At 40.2% G+C, this 20,498-nt stretch overlaps 1 protein-coding gene across 3 annotated transcripts in view; it reads left to right on the top strand.

The window, feature by feature from the left end:
- Positions 1-20,498, top strand: part of dhx38 (DEAH (Asp-Glu-Ala-His) box polypeptide 38) — a 90,532-nt gene that overhangs the window by 5,666 nt on the left and 64,368 nt on the right. For all 3 annotated transcript variants that reach the window (XM_055648959.1, XM_055648961.1, XM_055648960.1), the window contains exons 2-10: positions 220-595; positions 1,706-1,896; positions 4,441-4,590; positions 7,132-7,309; positions 8,660-8,778; positions 9,236-9,312; positions 17,095-17,250; positions 17,717-17,878; positions 19,156-19,263. In XM_055648959.1, the coding sequence (XP_055504934.1) occupies positions 285-595; positions 1,706-1,896; positions 4,441-4,590; positions 7,132-7,309; positions 8,660-8,778; positions 9,236-9,312; positions 17,095-17,250; positions 17,717-17,878; positions 19,156-19,263 (1,452 nt within the window). In that variant the 5' untranslated portion in view covers positions 220-284. The remainder of the gene's footprint in view (positions 1-219; positions 596-1,705; positions 1,897-4,440; positions 4,591-7,131; positions 7,310-8,659; positions 8,779-9,235; positions 9,313-17,094; positions 17,251-17,716; positions 17,879-19,155; positions 19,264-20,498) is intronic.

Here is a 20,498-nt window from a genome sequence, read left to right as displayed (position 1 = left end):
ATAAAGGGTGTTTTGATGGCCTTGCACCTGAATGTGTGGATAGCATGTCATGTTGAGGGTATCTGCATTTAGATAAACTCCCAAATGTGGGATAACACACTTTATCAAGTATAAATAATTGCAGTTACTATCTTTAATCACACTCTGCTGAATTTTAATCGTTGTAATTTTAATTAATAATTAATTTTTGCAATAATTATTTTTACAACCTGTTTTTAGGGGCCTTTACCTAATTCCCGCAAAGACGACCGTTTAGTGGATTTTATGCGTGTATACTTTCAAGCATGAATGATGATGATGCCATTCACAGGTTGGAGGGCTATGACCCTGACAATCAGATTGGGGGATTGATAATAAAAAAGAAGAGTGCCACAGATGATCAGCACATCTTTCGAGCCCCAGCACCAAAGGCCTCACTACTGGGGCTTGATAAATTGGCTGCTCAGAAGAGAAAAGAAAAAGAAGAGAAGGAAGAAAAAGAGGAAAAGAAGAAATCCAAGGTGTCTTCATACAAAGACTGGGAAGAAGGAAAGGAAGACTTTGGCCCAATTGAGGAGAGCGATAGTAAAACTGCCAAAGCTGGGAAAAAGGAGAGGCAAGACATTTTAGTTGACTAATGTTAATAATGCTTATAAAACCTTTTGTGTTTTTGTTTGTTTTCTGCTGTACTATGTCCAAATTTGCTTAAAGCATCTATGTCATTCAACAAAGTAAAATGACACAAGCAATATCTTGGGTAAGACAATGCAAATTCTTCTCATGGTTGCAGTGACTAAAACTAGAGGCCGTAAGTGAGAGGAAGGAGGTATAAAGGGGAACCGAAGGGTACATTTTTAATACCGAGAAGTTGGGATCTGGAATAAGCTGCCAGAGAAGGTTTTGGAGGCAGGGACAGTAACAACATTTACTTGAGTTAGCGGTGTATAGAGGGATATGCAATAAATACAGGCATGTGGGATTAGTATAGATAGGAATGATAGTTGGAATAGACTAGGCGGCTGAAGTGCCTGTTTCTATTCTGTACAACTCTGACAAGTTTGAAATCTGTTCAATAGACAATAGGTGCAGGAGTAGGCCATTCGGCCCTTCGAGCCAGCCATTCAAATATGATTATGGCTGATCATCCGCACTGCATTGCCACTGTCATGTGCTTGTTTGCTGTTTTATTTGCAAGCCTTGCTCTACCACCATTATCCTCACCATCCTTCTCCTAAAACGCCAAGCTGCTGCATGTATTGCCCAGGCTCCTACTTCTTCTTATCGAGTCCACACACAAGATCAGAAGTGTTCAGCCAGAGCTGAACGCACTTCTCGGCATCAGCATACAATGGCGTCTGTCTTGCGCTTCTTGTGCTTATCGTGCGTGATGGTGGAAAGATTAGTGAAAACAGGGCCGTGACGTGAACGCTCTTTCCTTGACCCCCCCAGGATAATTATTAAGAGTTAATGGTTCATTGCTGTTAGCAAGTTCTGGCGTAAGCTAACAAGTGGATTGTATTTAATTTGTTTGCAAAGTATATAAGTTTATTTTTGCAATAAATTTTTGATTAATATTCTAGAGATTATTGCCAGAAAAATTGTTTGCAATGCTTTGATATTCAGTAAATACAATTGAATGGTTACTATTTAAGTTAAAACTGTAAACAATAGTTATGGCACTATATTTTACATGAGCATTGTTTAAATATTGTTAAATTTCTTGCAGATATTATCGGAGTTCTGGTGCAGAGACACCTTCACACACAGGTGGTGTTAGCGAGGAGTTTAAGGAACGTCATCGGCAAAGAGAACGAGATCGCCGAGAACACGGAGTTTATGCATCTTCAAAGGACAGTGATAAGGAAAAGAAAAGAGATCGAAGCAGAGACCATGATCGTGAATCAAGGAGGGATAGAGGTAAGTCTTTAACTATTTTTATTTGTGTCATAAATGTGGTTGCAATGGTGAATCAAATTCACTGTATCATTTTACCTGATGTTGCTGTCATATTTTGGGACTCCAGCTCTGCTGCCATTGGGAACTTCGATATTTATATTTCCTGCAAAACCTAATTTTAACATATCGGAAGTTCAGTGCCCTCAATGTTTGGGACAAAGACCATCATTTATTTATTTGCCACTGTACTCCACAATTTGAGATTTGTAATAGAAAAAAAAATAGCACGTGGTTAAAGTGCACATTGTCAGATTATATTTAGGGGTGTTTTTTTATACATTTTGGTTTCACCAGCTGTGTTTATACACAGTCCCGTCTCCCCCCCCCCCCCCCCCCATTTCAGGGCAACATAAAGTTTGGGGCACATGGCTTCACAGGTGTTTGTAATTGCTCAGGTGTGTTTAAATGACTCCTTAATGCAGGTATAAGAGAGCTCTCAGCACTTAGTCTTTCGTCCAGTCTTTCCATCACCTTTGGAAACTTTTATTGCTGTTTATCAACATGGGGACCAAAGTTGTGCCAATGAAAGTCAAAGAAGCCATTATGTGACTGAGAAACAAGAATAAAACTGTTATAGACATCAGCCAAATCTTAGGCATACCAAAATCAACTGGAACATCATTAAGAAGAAAGAGAGCACTGGTAAACTTACTAATTGCAATAGGACTGGCAGGCCAAGAAGACCTCCACAGAAGAATTCTCTCCATAATAAAGAAAAATCCCCAAGTACCTGCAGACAGATCAGAAACACTTTTCAGGAGTCGGGTGTGGATTTGTCAATGACCACTGTCTGCAGAAGACTTCATGAACATAAATACAGAGGCTAAACTGCAAGATGCAAACCACTGGTTAGCTGCAAAAATAGGATGGCCAGGTTACAGTTTGCCAAGAAGTGCTTAAAAGACCAAACACAGTTCTGGAAAAAGGTCTCGTGGAGAGATGAGACAAAGATTAACAGATAGCAAGAGCATAGTATGGAGGAGAGAAGAAACTGCCCGAGATCCAAAGCATATCAATGAAACATGGTGGTGGGGTGTTATGGCCTGGGCATGTATGGCTGCTGAAGGTACTGGCTCACTTATCTTCATTGATGATACAATTGTTGATGGTAGTAGCATACTGAATTCTGAAGTGTATAGACACATCTTATCTGCTCATTCAAACAAATGCCGCAAAACTCATTGGACGGCCGTTCATTCTAGAGTGAGACAATGATCCCAAACAAATTGCCAGTTGCTATAAACAAAGCCAAAAATGGTAAATTCTTGAGTGGCCAAGTCAATCACCCAATCTGAACCCAATTAAGCATGCCTTTTAAGGAAAAAACTGAAGGGGACTAGCCCCCAAAATGAGCATAAGCTCAAGGTGGCTGCAATACGGGCCTGGCAGAGCATCACCAGAGAAGACATCAGCAACTGGCGATGTCCATGAATCGCAGTCATTGCATGCAAAGAATATGCAACAAAATACTAAACATGACTACTTTCATTTGCATGACATTGCTGTGTCCCACACATTATGGTGCCCTGAAATGTGGGGACCATGCATAAGCACTGCTGTTATTTCTACATGGTGAAACCAAAATGTAGAAAAATGACCTTTATTAAAATCTGACAATGTGCACTTTAACCACATGTGATTTTTTTTTTCTATTACAAATCTCAAATTGTGGAGTACATAAGCAAATAAATAAATGACGGGTCTTTGTCCCAAACATTATGGAGGATACTGTAAAAGCTGGAGAAAGCCATTTGTTCCCTCATGCCTTTATTGCCACATGGCTGAAATACCTCAGTACCACTTTACTGCACCAACCATACATTCCTTGATTCTCTTAATTTTTAAAAGCTTAAACAGTTTATAACTCAAGGTTTAAATCTGCTCAGATAGCATATTGCTAAGGAAACATTAATGATGCTGAATGCATTGAGATGACTTTTGAATTTGTTCTATATTGTCTGATTACCAAATTAGAATTGTTCGTTTAATGAAAATGTTAAGACTCCTGGAATAATAATAATTTCACTAAAAATAAAATGTTAAGTATTAAGCATGTCACTTGAAAATAAAGTAATAGTTTTCAAGTAAACATAGAAACATAGAAACATAGAAATTAGGTGCAGCAGTAGGCCATTCGGCCCTTCGAGCCTGCACCGCCATTCAATATGATCATGGCTGATCATCCAACTCAGTATCCCGTACCTGCCTTCTCTCCATTACTAAAGAAAGGGTCAATTTTGCTGGCCATCTGTTTGCTTTGTATTGGTTATGTAAATTATATTCAGTGCTAAGATTTGAAAATTTATTATTGAAATAAGTAATTGGAGAGTGGAAAATGTAATAATGCCATTCAAAAAAAACAATAGGGAGAGAAACATTTAGAGCCTTACAGACCTGGTAGTCAAATACAAGTTTTACAAGTGCTCTACCATAGCTTGGCTTCATCTGGGAAAATGTAAATTAGCTCCATCCTGATAATATGGTTATTTATATTGTTCTTTCTAGATGATCGAGAGTGGAGCAGGTCCAGCTCTTCCAGAGCCAAGGACAGAGACAGGTTGGAGCGAAGTGAGAGAGGGTACAGAGACAATTCCTCAGATCGAAGTAGAAATAGCAGAAAAGATGAACCTGACACACCCAGGCACAGATTGAAAGGTGAGCACAAATATTGATCAATATTTAGAATGAATGAAAATGTTTCCCAATTTTATGTGGAGAAATTATACCTTTTTTATGCAGTTTGATTATTATTGAATAGTTAATCTGCTGCTTGTTTTTGAATAATGTAGACCTGCTCGGTCTACATTATTTACTTGGAAAATGGCTAGGAGGAAAAACATTAGTGATGATTCATGCAATTAATGCTTGATTTTATTGCTCACTTCTCAGATCACAAGGCCATTTGGCCCACAGAATCAATTCTGGTTCTGTGTAAGAGTAATCCAGCTAGTCCCATTTACCTGTCATTTCTTCAAAGCCCTGCAGATTGTATCCTTTCAGATACTTTCGAACGTTACTATTGAATCTGCATCCAATACAGTCGCCATCGGTGCATTCTGGACACTAAACAGTGACTGCATAATAAAGAATTATTCTCAGTTTCTTCTGCAAATCATCCTCATTTTATGTTCCAAAGTTCTTGACTACCCCCCCTCCCCCTTTGCCAATGAGATAATGTGTTTTCTTTCATTTCCGTCTATACCCTTCAAGGCTTTTAAATACCTCATCAGACCTCCATGAAACAGTCTGATGAAGGGCCCAGACCTGTAATGTCGCCTATCCATATCCTCCAGAGACACTGCCTGACCTAGCCTTTACGTTCTCCAGCCTTTGTGTTCTACCCATTGTAACTTGTTCTATTTTAAGAACTACAACATCTGCTTTTCCAGTCTGTCCAGTCTGTTCAGTTTCTCTTTCCTAGAATCATTTTTGTAAATCTCTTTGGAGCCTTCCCCAAGAGATGGCTCGCAGAGCTAGGCACAATGTTCCTATTGTGGCCAAAATGCTGTTTCATAATGGGCAAACTAATGCTCATTACAAGATGAGTTTAAATATTTTCCAATCTGACTCTGGAAATAAATCCTTTATTATGGCCCTATTAACCTAGATGATTAGTGTGTTTCTGCTTTTGAGCTTTTTCTACTTTACATTTAGATTATTATTTTCCAAATAAGCTGATCTCTCTTACTCTTGTCAATTGTAAAAGCTCTCAATTATTCATGTTGACATTCATTTGCCAATTATTTATCTGTTCTCCATGCTTATTTATTCTTATTTTCTGTGTCACTCTTCTTTGGTCTTGACAATAAGAACATAAATACAATAAATTCTTGTAGCAACAGACAATAGTTGGGGGGGAAATGGTGTCTGTTATTGCCGATTGTCCACTCTAGCCGAATATGGTATTATCATTTTATGTTTTTGAAACTAGGAACTGCAGTAACCCAGCAGGTCAGGCAGCATCTCTAGAGAATATGGATAGAGGATGTCAGAACCCTTCTTCAGACTGATTCGGTCCGCTGGTTACTCCAGCACTTTGTGTTGTTTCATCTTCAAACTAGGTGCCGTTGAGCCGTTGATGCTGGTTTGCACTAGTGAACCCTTCCTTACCCACCGTATGGTCGGTTTGACATGGCTATTGTGGCCGCTCATGTTGTACCCCTGGCGACGGTTTTCTTCTTCTCGCCCCTGCCAGTGTCAAGATGTGCTCGGTCACCATGCTAACTCCCTCTCCTCTCACCAGCTGCCGCTTCTTCCTGTTGGCTGTCGCATTGTCTGTTCCACTCCATGGGTAGAACACAAGGATTGGACTGTGACTTTGACTCTATTTACTTTCCTGCCACAGACAAACGAGAATGAATAAGATAGATCTTTATTCTCTGGAATTTTGAAGAATGATTGTTTTGATGTGGAAAAAGTTTGAAAAAAGATGATGGATAAGTGTCTCTCAGCGTATGCTTCTGTCAGAAGCTGGCAGGCAAAGATCCAAGAAAGCAGTTTACCAGTTAGGATTTAAATAAAATATCCCTTCGGCAGAGGTTTGTGATATTTTCTGATGGGACTATGGTAGTATCTCACTCATTGAGTGTATTAAAGGCTGGAATCAAAAGCGAGTTACCGAAAAAAATATCGGATGATACTGGGTACAAGTGTGAATGTAGATTTCATGATCTAGCTGAGCCATCTAAATTATTCTGCTTAATAATATTCTTCCCTAAATGTATTTTGGTGACCTGCGATTTGACTAGATTTGTGTCTAGTCTGAAGAAGGGTCTCGACCCGAAACGTTGCCTATTTCCTTCACTCCACAGATGCTGCCTCACCCGCTGAGTTTCTCCAGCATTTTTGTCTGCCTAAATATAGAAATAACTTTATCTCCAGCCGTCTCATTGTACTGCTCTTTTTCCAATGGGTTATTGGTGCCTCCTGTCTCTTAGCTTTTAAAATCTGTTCACATCAGAGGTTTCACCTAGACCAGTGGGGGGAAAAAAGCTAAATATGAGAAAATTATAGAACAATTTCACATTTACCAACAGCATTGCCAAAATGTGGAATAGATTCTTGGGTTCCAGCTCTTTCATGTAGAAGATGCAGCAAGAGTGAATGTGGGTGGTGGGTAGTTTGATGGCTTAGAATGAAATGAAAGGGGCCTGATTTTAATGTTTTGCATTACTGTTGAAATGCCTTGTTTTATAGATGCTCTTACTCCTTCTCGATCTAGCTGGGAGGATGATGACAGTGGGAATGGAACTTATTATTCACATCGATCTCAATGGGAATCACCATCTCCTACTCCCTCGCAAAGGGATTTGGATAAGAGTGAAAGAAGTTATCGGAGTTCAGGCCGGGATACTGAGAGACGTGATAAAGAAAGGTATGGAAATCCAAAGAAAAGAATATACTTTAAGTACAGATGGCTGTGGTGTTATGATTATGGCTGCTGCTTCAGCTTTTCAGGAAGGAACTTCTATCTGATGGGGATAAAATACAATTCTGATTGTGTTGTTGATAAAGCATGTTGCAATCGAAGAGACTAGCCGTGATTATTGTAGACCCAACTACAATTTAAACATCGTGATAGTTAAATTGCTCATTGTGGACAATTTCCCATGATGGGTCATGATGAAGAGCCAGAGCAAATATATCATGGGTTCATGCCCTAATTGATCTATGCTAACTGATCTCAAATCAGATAGATAGATAGTAATCCCACAGATGTCTTTGAGTGATTTCAAACATTTCCCAATGTTGAAGAATTGACAGGGCTGCTACCTGATTATTGGCTGCTTTGTATGAGATACCAAAGAGTGAATGAGGAATTGGAATAGACTAGGTAGTTAGCTGAAAAAATTGGTGAGGAAGATGAAAATATAAGACAACCCAAGTCATTCTGTTTTAAGTAACTTAAAGATGGTTTATTTTGAATGTGTAATGGCAACTTATTTTCAGTATGATATTTACATTAAATATTTGCATTGGAGTTAAGTTTTAGGAACAAGGATTTCTTTAAGGGCCTGTCCCACTTTCCCGTGTTACTCACAAATTCTCCCACGTTTTCCCTTTGATTCAAACTCTGAGAATGTCTGTAGGAGTCCGTAGATATATCGTAGCGGCTCGTTATGCCAGCCGTGGGTACTCGGGGCATCAGGTAAGTCGGGACGTTTTTTCCAGCATGACAAAAAAGTTCACGAGTAAAAAGATAGTTGGGAGGAGGAGTTCTTAGATCAAAATCTTGATTTTTTTTTTAAGGTCCTTTCAACTCGGCAGAGGACTCGAGAAAGTGGGACAGGTGCTTTACTATAATTTTGAAAAATTGCATAAGTAACACAATCTAAGTATTGCACACAGAGCTTTGGCAGCAATGCATGATAATGCAGTATTCTATGCTAATATTTCATGCATTGTCATAAATGTGGATATGGCAAAGATCCCAATGAAAATAATTTATTGTAAGCTATTTGAGATGGTGTGGATTCTGTTTCCCTGTGACATAAAAATGCTTCTTGACAGAAAGATGCTTATTTAGTTGATTATATCGTGGACTAGAATTGCTTGCGCTGTATAGCCTTTCAATATCCACAACATTTAACAAATCCAAAGTACCATGATTCATTCTGTTTTGTAATGTATATTTTGCCACCATAGACTATTTTAGAGTTTACTACCTGGGTAAGTACTTGAATATGAAGGGAATAATGGTATATGGATGTCTTGTTTGGTTCAGATCTAGAAGGAACCATTATGAAGAGGATACACCTTTACCAACGCCATCGTATAAATACAATGAATGGGCTGATGACAGAAAGCATCTGGGGGCAACGCCGCGACTTTCCAAAGGCAAAGGTATAGTTTTAGATGCTTTTCCTGCTATTGATATAGTTCTTTTAAAACCTTATTAATATTACACGTTTTCACAAAGGGTGTAATATTACACAAGCGTAATATTGCACCCTTAGTGACAACATTCCGATATCTACCTGTCAAGCTCCCTTAAAATCACGTAATTCCTTGTTCTTCCGAATTCCACGGAATGCTTACTGGCACAGTGATAGAGCTGCCGCCTCGTAATGCCAAAGACCTGGGTTTGATCCAGACTACGGGTGCTGTCTGTGCGGAGTTTGTAGGTTCTCTATGAGTGTGGGGGTTTTCTCGGGGTGCTCCGGTTTCTTCCCACATTCCAAAGGTGTGTAGATTTGGAAATTTAACGTAATCAAATTGTGATTGAAAGTCTCGCCCTCTACTGCAGCTATGGTTGATTTGCTGTATTCGACTAAACTGTAAATATCTCAATTTAATTTAGGTAGAAGGGAGGATGGTAAAGATGGCATTTATTTTGAGAATGAAGATGAGCAAAGACAATGGGAAGAAGATCAAAGGGTAAGGTGCATTAATTTAAAACAAATGTTTCAAAAAGAATTTAACATTGCTGTTTGTCTTTTGAAAATTATTAGAACTTCTGCACAGTTAAGCTTTTGTTAAACTTTCACTTGCTTCCTTTGTGTAATGAGTAGGGGGGGAGGGGGTGAGGGGAGGGGGAAGGAGGGGTTTAGGGGAGGAGGGGGGGTGGGGGAGGGGGGGGGGGGGGGGAGGGGGGGAGGGGGGGAGGGGGGGAGGGGGGGGGGGGGGAGAGGGAGAGAGGGGGGAGAGGGGGGGGAGGGGAGGAGAGGAAAAGATATATTATATTAGGGAGGAGGGGGGGGGGGGGGGTGGAGAGAGAGCGGGAGAGAGAAAGAGAGGGTGGAGGGGGGGAGGGAGAGAGGGGGGGAGGGGAGAGGGGGGGGGGAAGGGGAAAAAGGGGGGGAACTAAAACATTTTAGAACCAAAAAAGACACATTCTGCAAGCATCGTAGAACCAAAAGAGACACTTTTTGCAAACATTTTAGAACCAATAAACACTTTTTGCAAACATTTTAGAACCAATAGACACATTCTGCAAGCGTTTTAGAACCACTAAGGACACTTACATTTGAGTAGACATGTGTTTAGTGTTATTCACAGCTCAGAGAAACGTAACCCTCTGCCTTCCACCAGCTTGCAGACACTGATTGAGGCACACCACTTCCTGGTTTTATAGTCCCTCCTCCCTGCCGCCAGCAAGGGCAGCAGAGAGAATGGGGAAATTTGTAAAATCATTAATATCTCTAATTTTTCATCGACGGGAAAAATCCTCGGCACATATACGGCGAAGGGGGGCTCTGAGCAAGGTGGCCAAAAATGACGGCCGTAGATGGCGGCGTTCTCTCGGAAATCGCAGCACAGATGGCCAAAACCGGTCAAGAACAGACTTTTAGTAATATATAGATAGATGGCCAATGCTGACAAAGCATGTGCCCATTCCTAATTGTTCTTGAGAAAGTGACGTACATCTTTAACAGCTGTAATCCTTTTAGTCAAGGTGTTAATCATGCAGACACCTTTGTTCCAGATGGTGTAAGTCATCTTACATAATAGACTTGTGCAGGAAAATGAACAGTAATCCATTACTCTTTGCTTTCTAAATGTGGAAAGGCTTTGTAGAGTCAGGAGTTGAGTCATTTGGCGTCAGATACCATTGCTGATGCTTTTGTATTAACAGTCTTTACAGACCTGGTCCAATTTATTTTCTGGCTAATTATGATCTCTAGGATTGTGACCATGTAGAACTTGTTGAAAATCAACTGAGTACTTTGGCTTTCCGGTTAGTTGTGGCTGCACAGTGGCGCAGCGGTAGAGTTGCTGCCTTGCAGCGCCTGGGACCCGAGTTTCATCCTGACTACGGGTGCTCTCTGTATGGAGTTTGTATGTTCTCTCTGTGACCGCGTGGGTTTTCTCCAGGTGCACCATTTTTCTCCCGTACTCCCAAGGATGTACAGGTTTGCAGGTTAATTGGCTTCTGTAAATTGTCCTTAGAATGTAGGATAGTGCTAGTGTACATGTGATCGGTATGGACTCCATGGGTTGAAGGGCCTGTTTCGACGCTATATTTCTAAAGTCTAAAGTAGTCATTGCTCAACATTTGTATCATGCAAATGCTGTCATTTCCATCCCCCTCACACTTGAAGGTCATTGCTGAATCTTGCTGCATCAGAAATGGATTACTTACTTTACTGAAGAGTCAGGTGTGTGATGGAACATGGAACTCGAACATCAACATATCTGCTTCCACCACCTCCCTGGCAGCATAACCGAGCCACCTGGCACTCTAGATATAAAATATTTGTCTTGCACATCTACTTTAAACATTCTGCCTCTTACCATAAACCTATGCCCTTTAGTATTTGGCATTTCTAAATGTGGAAAATGTCTCCATCAGCTAAATATGTCTCTTTAAAATTTTATGTACTGCTATAGGGCTTGAAATTAGAGGTTGCCCGGGTGCCATTGACCACTCAAAATGCAGCCGGGCAACCTAAATGCCGACTCATTTTGCCCAGCTTGGCAATCAAATACTGGTTTATACCGATAGGCACAAAAACTGGAGTAACTCCAGGTCAGGCAGCATCTCTGGAGAATAAGAACGTGACGTTTCGTGTCGGCGGCGGCGGCTGCATTCGTCTAGTATCTTTGATTGTGGGGCAAAGATACTAGGTGCGTGGTGGCGAAGGGTCAAAACGAATGACGGGCTCCGAGCAGCGGCAGCAGCTGCATCGCCTCCTCCTCCCGCACCTCGCCCGTCCGAAGGAACCTCCCTCTCCCTCCCTCTCTCCCTCCTCCCGGCCTCGGCGTGTGAGAGGGGTTGTGAAAGCAATGTTGGCGGATTTGCAAGCAGAGACCGCTATCACCCTGATAATGGTCACTGCTTGCAAATCCGCCAACGGCACTTTCACAACATCCCCGCCCGCAAGGCTGGGAGGAGGGAGGAGAGAGAGGGGAGAGAGGGGGAGGCGTGAAGAACTATAGGATCTTTGAGCAGCACCGCTCAGCTCCGCCCCGCACCTTCCTGTCGGCTGGCGGAGGAGGGGCACTTTGGCGTTGGACAGGGACGGCCAAGGCAGCGGAGCGATGTTGTCCGAGGAGCGCTGACCTTTCTTCCTCCCCACCTCCTCTGCACCTTCCTCCCCCTCCCCCTCCCCCTCCCCCTCCTTTTTCACCCCTCTCCCCCTCTCTCCCTTGTTCACCCTGACACTAGATGTGGATTCCCTTCTTTCTCCTTGAGTGGACCTACCCTCCTACTTTTAATATATCTGTTAAAAATAAGAGTGTTTCTGGGGAAAGGGTGCTCCTTAATCCTACTTGCCAAGAGCATTTCTTGCTTCCTTTACATTACTCTAGGGCCTTGTCCAATTTCAGTTTTATTTTCACCTTGAATTTTGACTTTACAAGATCTCTTGTCATCCAAGGTTCCTGAACTTTGGCACCGCATCTTTCAACCACACAGGAAAATGCTCACCCTGGACTAACCAGCTGGCCTTTGAAAGACTCCAACAAGTTATATGTGGATTTACCCTCAAGCAGCCACTCCCCAAACTAGCTAGTGAGGAGGAGGTCCAAATCATTGATGCAGATGAAGGACACACTGACGCCACAGATGCCAAAGAGTGTTAAAAATAGGATGAGGAAATGTAAGTGAGGAAGAGGAGGCCGGAGATGATCCAGACAAACTGGTGGAGAAGGAAGATGAAGACAAGTAACATGAACTCATCGACCATGATTCTTCTGAACAGTCTTGAGTCTACAAAGAGCAGCAAGGAAATGAGTTTAAAAAATGATACCACAGGCAAGATCGAAGACTCGAGTGTAAATGTAGTTAAAATTACATCCAGCTTTTGTGGCTTATAAATATAATGGAACATAGTCTTTTGTGTGAGGTTAAACTGAAGTTGCCTATCATAAAGGTGCACTTTGACTTCTCACTAATTATGTCAGTGGCACAAAACGCAGTTGTTTGTGGGACCAGAGGAATCGCTCGTCGCTTCTTGAATGAAACGGCCAACAGGAGAGGAGAGAAGGAAACTGTTTTGAACACGGAGGGAAGAAACTATACCGAGATGTTCAAGTATGATGATATCTTGGACCTTGGATGTCTGTACTCAAAAGATATCCACTGTTGCCAGCACGTCTGGCATCGAGGCTGCTCATAGAAATGGCATTGAGGCTGCTCTAAGAGTCATAGAAAAACAAATCAAAGATGTGTTTGCTCTTTATGGAGGATGGAGCCGGCGATGACGACCAGATGCGACAGGAGAGGAGCAAGTCTGGTAGGAGAGGAGGAAACCGGGGTTGGACCTACCACATCTGCGAGGTCAGCTGTGGGACAAGGGTGAACTGATGAGGAGCAGGCATCGGTTGCTAGTTGACCAAGGAAATAGGAGGCTGGAGGCCCACAGCAGCCTGTGGCTGGTCTGAATCGGGCACCTCTTATAACAACTAGAGTGGACTGGACTTTGAAAAGGGCACCAAGACAGGTTATCTATTGCATGTGGGTTCAGTGGACTATTTATGTACAACTACTAATTGGGGTGTGGTATGGTGATAGTCTACTGGGCAGTTTGTAAGAAAAATATTTCACTGCATTTGTACTTCTCAGATGTGACAATAAAGCACCATTGAACCAATCTATTTCCATTTCCTGCCTAATGCTGTTTTAATTAGCCTTCGCCCAATTTAGAATCACAACTATCCTTGGGTAAGGTATGACTCCAATCACAGATGTGCATTTCCTTTAGAAACATAGAAACATAAAAAAATAGGTGCAGGAGTAGGTCATTCGGCCCTTTACTAGCCATTGACTACTTTAAATGGAACTCCTTTTCTGAATCTAATTGGGCTTTAGTGAGTGGGTTATTAATGAATATGTTTGTGTTGATAACCCTCACCCTAATGCCAAGGACAAACCTGTAGTGGCCTCATAATGGACGGTAGACTCACTCGGTGGTAATTAGTTGAATTAGATTTATCTCTCCTTTTGTACACAGCTTGGCAACTTTCCATATACTTGGGTAATGCCAGAATTGTAACTCTGCTGGAGATCTAGGTAATTCTGTGCGCAGGCCTTCAATGCTGCAGCCGAGATTTTGTCTTCCGTAGACTTTGCTGCATTCAGAAGTCTAAGTTTTATTTTCAGGGGTTGAATTGATTGAAGTTAGCTTGTGTGATGGTGAGGAACTCTGGAGGGAGCTCATTAGAATTGTGCACATAGCACTTGTTCATGGATTATATGAACTACATTAAATTTGTGTAGAGGTAGGCCATTATGGCCCCTCAAGCCTGCTCAGCTATTCAGTAATGACTGAATATAATTTAAACGCCTGGTCCACATAACCATTGATTTGTTCTGTCACCCCAAACTCTCAGTGTTAGATATACTTAATATCTCAGCATTCACAACTTTAGAGAATTAAAGGATTCCGTTTTCTGAGTAACAGTTGCTCATCGTAAGTCTTATGTGATTAATCCTTTACCCTGAGAATATCCCTTTGCGGGTTTAATTCTGCTCCACCAAGGGATATATCCCTTCAGCATTTATTCAATGAACTTTCCTTGGAGTTTTTAATGTTTCAATAAAGTTGAACATTTTTTAGAAATTGGAGAAATCTTCCTGCTTAATGTGTTATCCCAAGAATCTATCTTGTAAATACATGTACATTGCCTTCAAGGTGTGTTTGTCCATCCTTGAATAAGGAGACTAAAACTACACAGCACTCCAGCTGTGATTTGACTGCAGCCCTGTACAATTGTAGCAGATTACTGTGTTGCGCTGTTTCAAATGGCATCATACGTTTGCCCTCTTAACATGGAAACATGCAAGTAGTGAACTTATCGTTTTTTTTGCTGAGGGTCATCCAATTATCTTTGAACACTAACATGATATGGTCGTCCACCATTTAATATAGTAGTTATTAATAGTAACAGTCTATTATTTGTATCTAAAGGAATAATCTCAATTTTTATACATTATATTTGATTTGTCACAGATATTTTCTATCCTGCTCCTAATTTAGTCACAGAGAGATACAGCACTTCATCCTTTCAAATACTTGACAACATCGGTCACCCATTCATACTAATCCTGCATTAATACAATTTAAAAAAAAAAAAATTGTCCCCACATTCTCCCACCTTATTCTACCGCTCGCCTGCATGCAAGGGGTAATTTACAGTGGTCAATTAATCTACCAACCTAAAATTAGTTACCTAAAATTGGAGAATGCAATGTCCATTCTATTGGATAGTAAGCTATCCATGTGGAATATGAGGTGCTGTTCCACCAGTTTGAGTGTGGCCTTACTCTGGCAATGGGGGAGGCCCAGGACAGGACTGTCAGTCTGGCAACCAGGAGATCCACTAGGCCTGGGCAGACTGAGCGCAAATGTTCAGCGAAATGGTTGCCGAGTCTGCGCAGGATCTCGCCTATGTACACCGTCTGCAGTTCCTTGTTTCCATGTTTGATCTGATGAGATGATCCTCGGATTGCTTAGGTCTACAGCACACTACTTTTGCAGTTTAGGAGCTTGTGTTAGCACTTCAACTTGGGTCTGTCTTTTTGCAAACCTTGTGCTGCCCACAGTATGCTCCAATGGACCACCTTTAACCCCCTGTCATAATAATAGCGGTATATTGAAGGACATGTTGGCCCTTGAGGTTGGAGATTGTGATAGTAGCAGTTGAATTGCCCATAACGCTTCATATATACTCAGTCTTGTTGCAAAGTGTACTGTGGTCTCCCCTATGCAGCACACATCACAATGGAGGGTGACCTTGCTGCGGAGATCAGACTTTGGCCTTTCAACTTATGGACAGATGTATTTGCCTTGGGGAGATTGGTGGGAACATTCATTTAGTTTTATCCCTTCAATTAATTTATTCATCACCTGCCACAGATGTAGCCTGGCATTCATGTTCTTTAGGGCATAGCCAAATCAGTCAGTGGCAATGCTAATGATCCACTCATTAGCACTTGAGACCCCCTCACCCTCCCATCCCAAGTTCCTCAGTATTGATTAATCAACTCGGGAGGGTGGTTGAAGGTAATCAACCAGCATTTCCTTATCAAGGTCCAACATTGTCTGCAGTGTTGGACCTTATGGGCTAAATTTTCATGTGTCTGTGGTTATTGTTGTAGACCATTAATTTCTCCTATGGCGATGGTGCTATTGGGTTTATCTTGTCAAGACATATTCAGGGTGAAAATGCTGAAAATTGAAATAAAAACATAAAATCTAGGATTTACACTTTGTGTAAATCTCCTTTCATCAGGTTGTAAATTTGTTTTTCAATGGAAAGAATTGTTTTTCACTTATGTTTTTATTTTTGCATAGTTTTTTCAATTTTACTGCCTTACAGCCTTTTTTGTGATCTTTGTTTAATTTGTTTTTGTGTGTTTGAGTCAGTGCCTATGATGCTGCTGCAGCAAGATTTTCACTGTGTACCTCACCGCCCTTGTGCATATGAGAATCGATTTGACTTAAAGTACCACTTAAAATTAAGTATATGGTTGCATTATTTTGCAATATGAATCTACCGTTTAATTTCATCACCGTTGCAATTGAGTCAAACGTGCAACACAAAATAAAATAACCAGTTATGGAATGCTATTGGGTTAGACACTTCTTTTGAATAGTGCTACAGATTCCTTTCAATTTAACAATAAGAAAGGTTTAATGTCTCAGAGACAGCACCTGTGTTCATTCTGCAGTTCAAGAGCACTGCACAAGCCTGAAACAGTGAAACTTTGAAAATCCGATACCCAGCTGTCCAGAAATACCAATGGTTCAGCATCTTGCTCAGTGGGAACCCTTTCCTGCCCTCTCAAAGTTTCAAAGGGTGCCAAACTATCAGATTTTTACAGTAGTTTAAATTATCTTCTCAAGTCCGTGATTTTGAATGCAAGGTTGAGTACATTATAACCGAGGAGGTCCTGAAAATTAGTCATTGAGCCAAATTTCCTTTCACATTACTTATTGACAGTAGGATTGTGATCACTGGTATGGTGTAAGTTGCTAAGTCTTCCTGCAAAGATTTCTTTACATGTAAACATGATTTTCTATTGATAATATGTACATTGAAGATGTGTATACCGTTCTAATGTTTATGGCAGCACTATTTACATCAAAATTGAATCATTACAGAATCCTTGATCTGTAAAAAATTGGGAGCGTAGTGAAAACCTAATTTTCAGTTTTATTTGATAAACAATTATATTATTGTTCTATCTTGTTTGTGTTTTTGAAATGTCTGTAGCAAGCAGATAGAGATTGGTACATGATGGACGAAGGACATGATGACTTTCATAATCCTCTAGCATACACTTCAGAAGAATATGTGAAGAAACGGGAACAATTATTGCAAAAACAGTCTCAGAAAAGAATTTCTGCTCAGAAGAGACAGATTAATGAGGTACAGATCATATTTTGTTTATTCGCTACCCCAATTTGTTGAAAGATTCCAGAAAAAAAAGTGTAAAATGTAAACCTATTTCTAGAGTATGCAATTTTAAGACGCACACGTTAACCAAAAACTTGCCTAAGATTATATTTTGAGACAAGTTTTAAAACTTGTGGTGTTACCTTGCTGAATTCAATGTTGGTTTCCTTGAAATTCAGGTTTGTCAAAGACTTGATAATTATCAAGAGGTTTATTTGGTTTTGTCAAATATTTGTCTAGCTGTATCACATTTTGTACCACATTGCATTCAAGCCCTTTCCCGAGTTAGATTTATTTTTCATTAGATTCTTGCTGAAGCCGAGTTATATTTTGTTAACAAAATTGTAGTCAGACATTTGATTCCATTAATCTCATACGGTACAATTGATTGAAGAATATGTCAGAATTTATTAATTGTTGCTAAATGGCTGTTTTGTAGGATAATGAGCGATGGGAAACAAATCGAATGTTAACCAGTGGTGTGGTTCAACGTCTGGAAGTGGATGAAGATTTCGAAGAGGACAATGCAACTAGAGTTCATTTATTAGTACATAATTTAGTCCCGCCATTCCTGGATGGACGAATTGTCTTCACCAAACAAGTAAGTCCACAGCCAGCTGTGTTATTTTTTTTTAACAAACTCCAGTCCTAAACTTGTCTATATAGAATAATGTTGGAGTCAAGAGATCTATGTTAGGCTGCCAGCCGTTATGTTCCTTTCAAAGGGAAGTATGATTTTTAATGTTTGGAAATGATTAATAGTTTAAAATATTTAAAGAAAAAAATAATTTTGTACCCAGCAAAAAACCATTTCTTCAAATATTCACAGGGGTGGCATTGTTCCAAATCTATCCCGGAAGTAATGTATGCTGCCAGCTTTAGTGCACCTGTAGTGTGTTAATTGGTTCACAGACATGTTTGAAATGTGTTCGGATACAAAAATATGAATAGAATTGTGCTGAACTTTTACATTTCCACTTGAAACCCAGCTATGGTTATATAATTTTAAGCAGCCCACTTTAGGAAGGAACTGATTAATGTGGCGTGAATGCAGAGTACGTTCCAATGGATGTTGAACTTCAGGCACATTTAGCTTGAACATCTGGGAATATGCTTGGAGTATAGAAGTGTAAAGGAAGATTTAATGGAGCCGATCACCATCATAAAGAATTATGATATAGTATATAAGGAAAGCTACTTCAGTCAGATGATAGAAGTGTAAGTGATGAGACAACAGATTTATGGTAATTGATCAAAGGGGCAAACGGTGATGAGAAAATTGTCTAATGCAGCATGATGTCGAGAACTGTGCCCATGAGTGACTGCACACCTCTGAGGAAACATTGCTCCCAGTGGTTGGCAACGAGGAAACTCAGAGCAAAATTGACCCTGAAGGTTCCAGAAATACTTTCCTGCTCATTTGTCTGGCCGTTATCCATTTTCTAATTGTTCTTGCATGCAAGTTATTGAAAGGAAATGTAACAGTACAGTAAATGGTACGTTGGCCTTTATCTCAAGAGGATTTGAGTTTCCAGAATTCAGGTACTTGTAAAAAGACTGTACTTCTAACATGGCATGATAAACTGGATGCTGCGTTTATGTTTCCACTGGCTGAGAAGTCTAGAATAAGTCGGTCTCAGAATAATCTTCACTCTAAGGGTGGCCAATGTTTGGAGAGACATGGGCACTCTATCATTTATTTCACACTAAACGGAACAATAGAATTCTGAATATAAGGGAATTGAGGAATATGGGGTTGAAGGAGGAAAATGGCAGAGCAGCCATGATGTTGGTGAATGATACGGTAGGCTTGAAGGACAAAATGACCTATTTTTCTTCCATTGATTATGCTTTTAATGCTGTTCTTTCTTTTGACAGCCTGAGCCAGTGATTCCAGTAAAAGATGCCACATCCGACATGGCAATCATCTCTCGCAAAGGAAGCCAGCTCGTGCGCAGGCACCGTGAGCAGAAAGAGCGCAAAAAGGTAAATTGATTATATTTTAAAAATAGTCCTGCTACTTTGAATTGCAGGGAAGAATTTATTACAAGGTGAGAGGAGTGGATTATTTTAAAATGTGAAATTTGAATACGAGTAGTATTTTTCAATTTTAAGAGCATTTAAGAAACAATTAGACATGTACATGGATAGGACAGGTTTAGAGAGAGATGGGCCAAATGCAGGCAGGTGGGACTCTTGTAGATGGGACATGTTGGTCGATGTGGGCAAGTTGGGCTGAAGTATCTGTTTCCACGCTGTATGATTCCATGACTCTTAAGATTTAAAACTTAAGCTTATCATGTTTAAATTATATAAAATAAAACTGATCTACACCAATTTCATGTTGCCCATTGAAAATCTTGAAATGTGGCATTACAGCACTCAGTGACAAACATATTGTGACCTATTTTAAGCACTGCACCAAATTGGTGTGCTGGTATTATAAGGGTATAAATGAATAAATAGCCCAAAATGGTTATTTTATTTGGTTACCTATATTCCAAGACTAACAGCTTGACAATTTATGTTAATTCATCTGATTTTGGTGAGAAATGCTAGGTGTCCTTTGTGCAACACCAGCACTTCCCTCTGAAACTGTAAGGACTCCCTCGTGAACATGTCCTGAACTTCTTGATCGGTGCTTTGCCAGTAATTTCCTCACTGTGATGTGACATTGGTCTTGCAATGCAATGCCATTTTCCAGCATATTGAAAATTCCATTCTTATTATTGATTGAGAGGTGTTGAAAAGAGCTACAAGGGAAAGAGGCGAGTGTCAGTAATTCAGATGCTCTATATTTAATTATTCTTGTTATTTTTAAATGGATTAAAATTTTCTAGAGTGGTATGTTTTAATTTATTTTTTATAATTTTTATCTATTCATGAATGTCCAAGACATTCACAAACATTTACTTTTATGACAGCTGATTAAGCCTGGGGTATAGTTAGCTGGCTGTTGGAAGATTTATTTGTTTTGAGCTTACCATTTTGGCTGCATGACTTTTTCCAGCACTGCAAGGCTGTCAACACGAGTGTCAGTATTGATGCTAATATTTAATAAGCATTTTTAAATGGATTAAAATTTTCTCGAGTGGTATGTTTTAATTTATTTTTTATAATTTTTATCTATTCATGAATGTCCAAGACATTCACAAACATTTACTTTTATGACAGCTGATTAAGCCTGGGGTATAGTTAGCTGGCTGTTGGAATATTATTTG

This window comes from Leucoraja erinacea, chromosome 17 (assembly GCF_028641065.1).
Source record: "Leucoraja erinacea ecotype New England chromosome 17, Leri_hhj_1, whole genome shotgun sequence".
In the NCBI taxonomy this organism is placed as follows: Eukaryota; Metazoa; Chordata; class Chondrichthyes; order Rajiformes; family Rajidae; genus Leucoraja; species Leucoraja erinaceus.
Note: the sequence above shows the minus strand (reverse complement) of the source record. Positions and strands in the feature narration are given on the sequence as shown.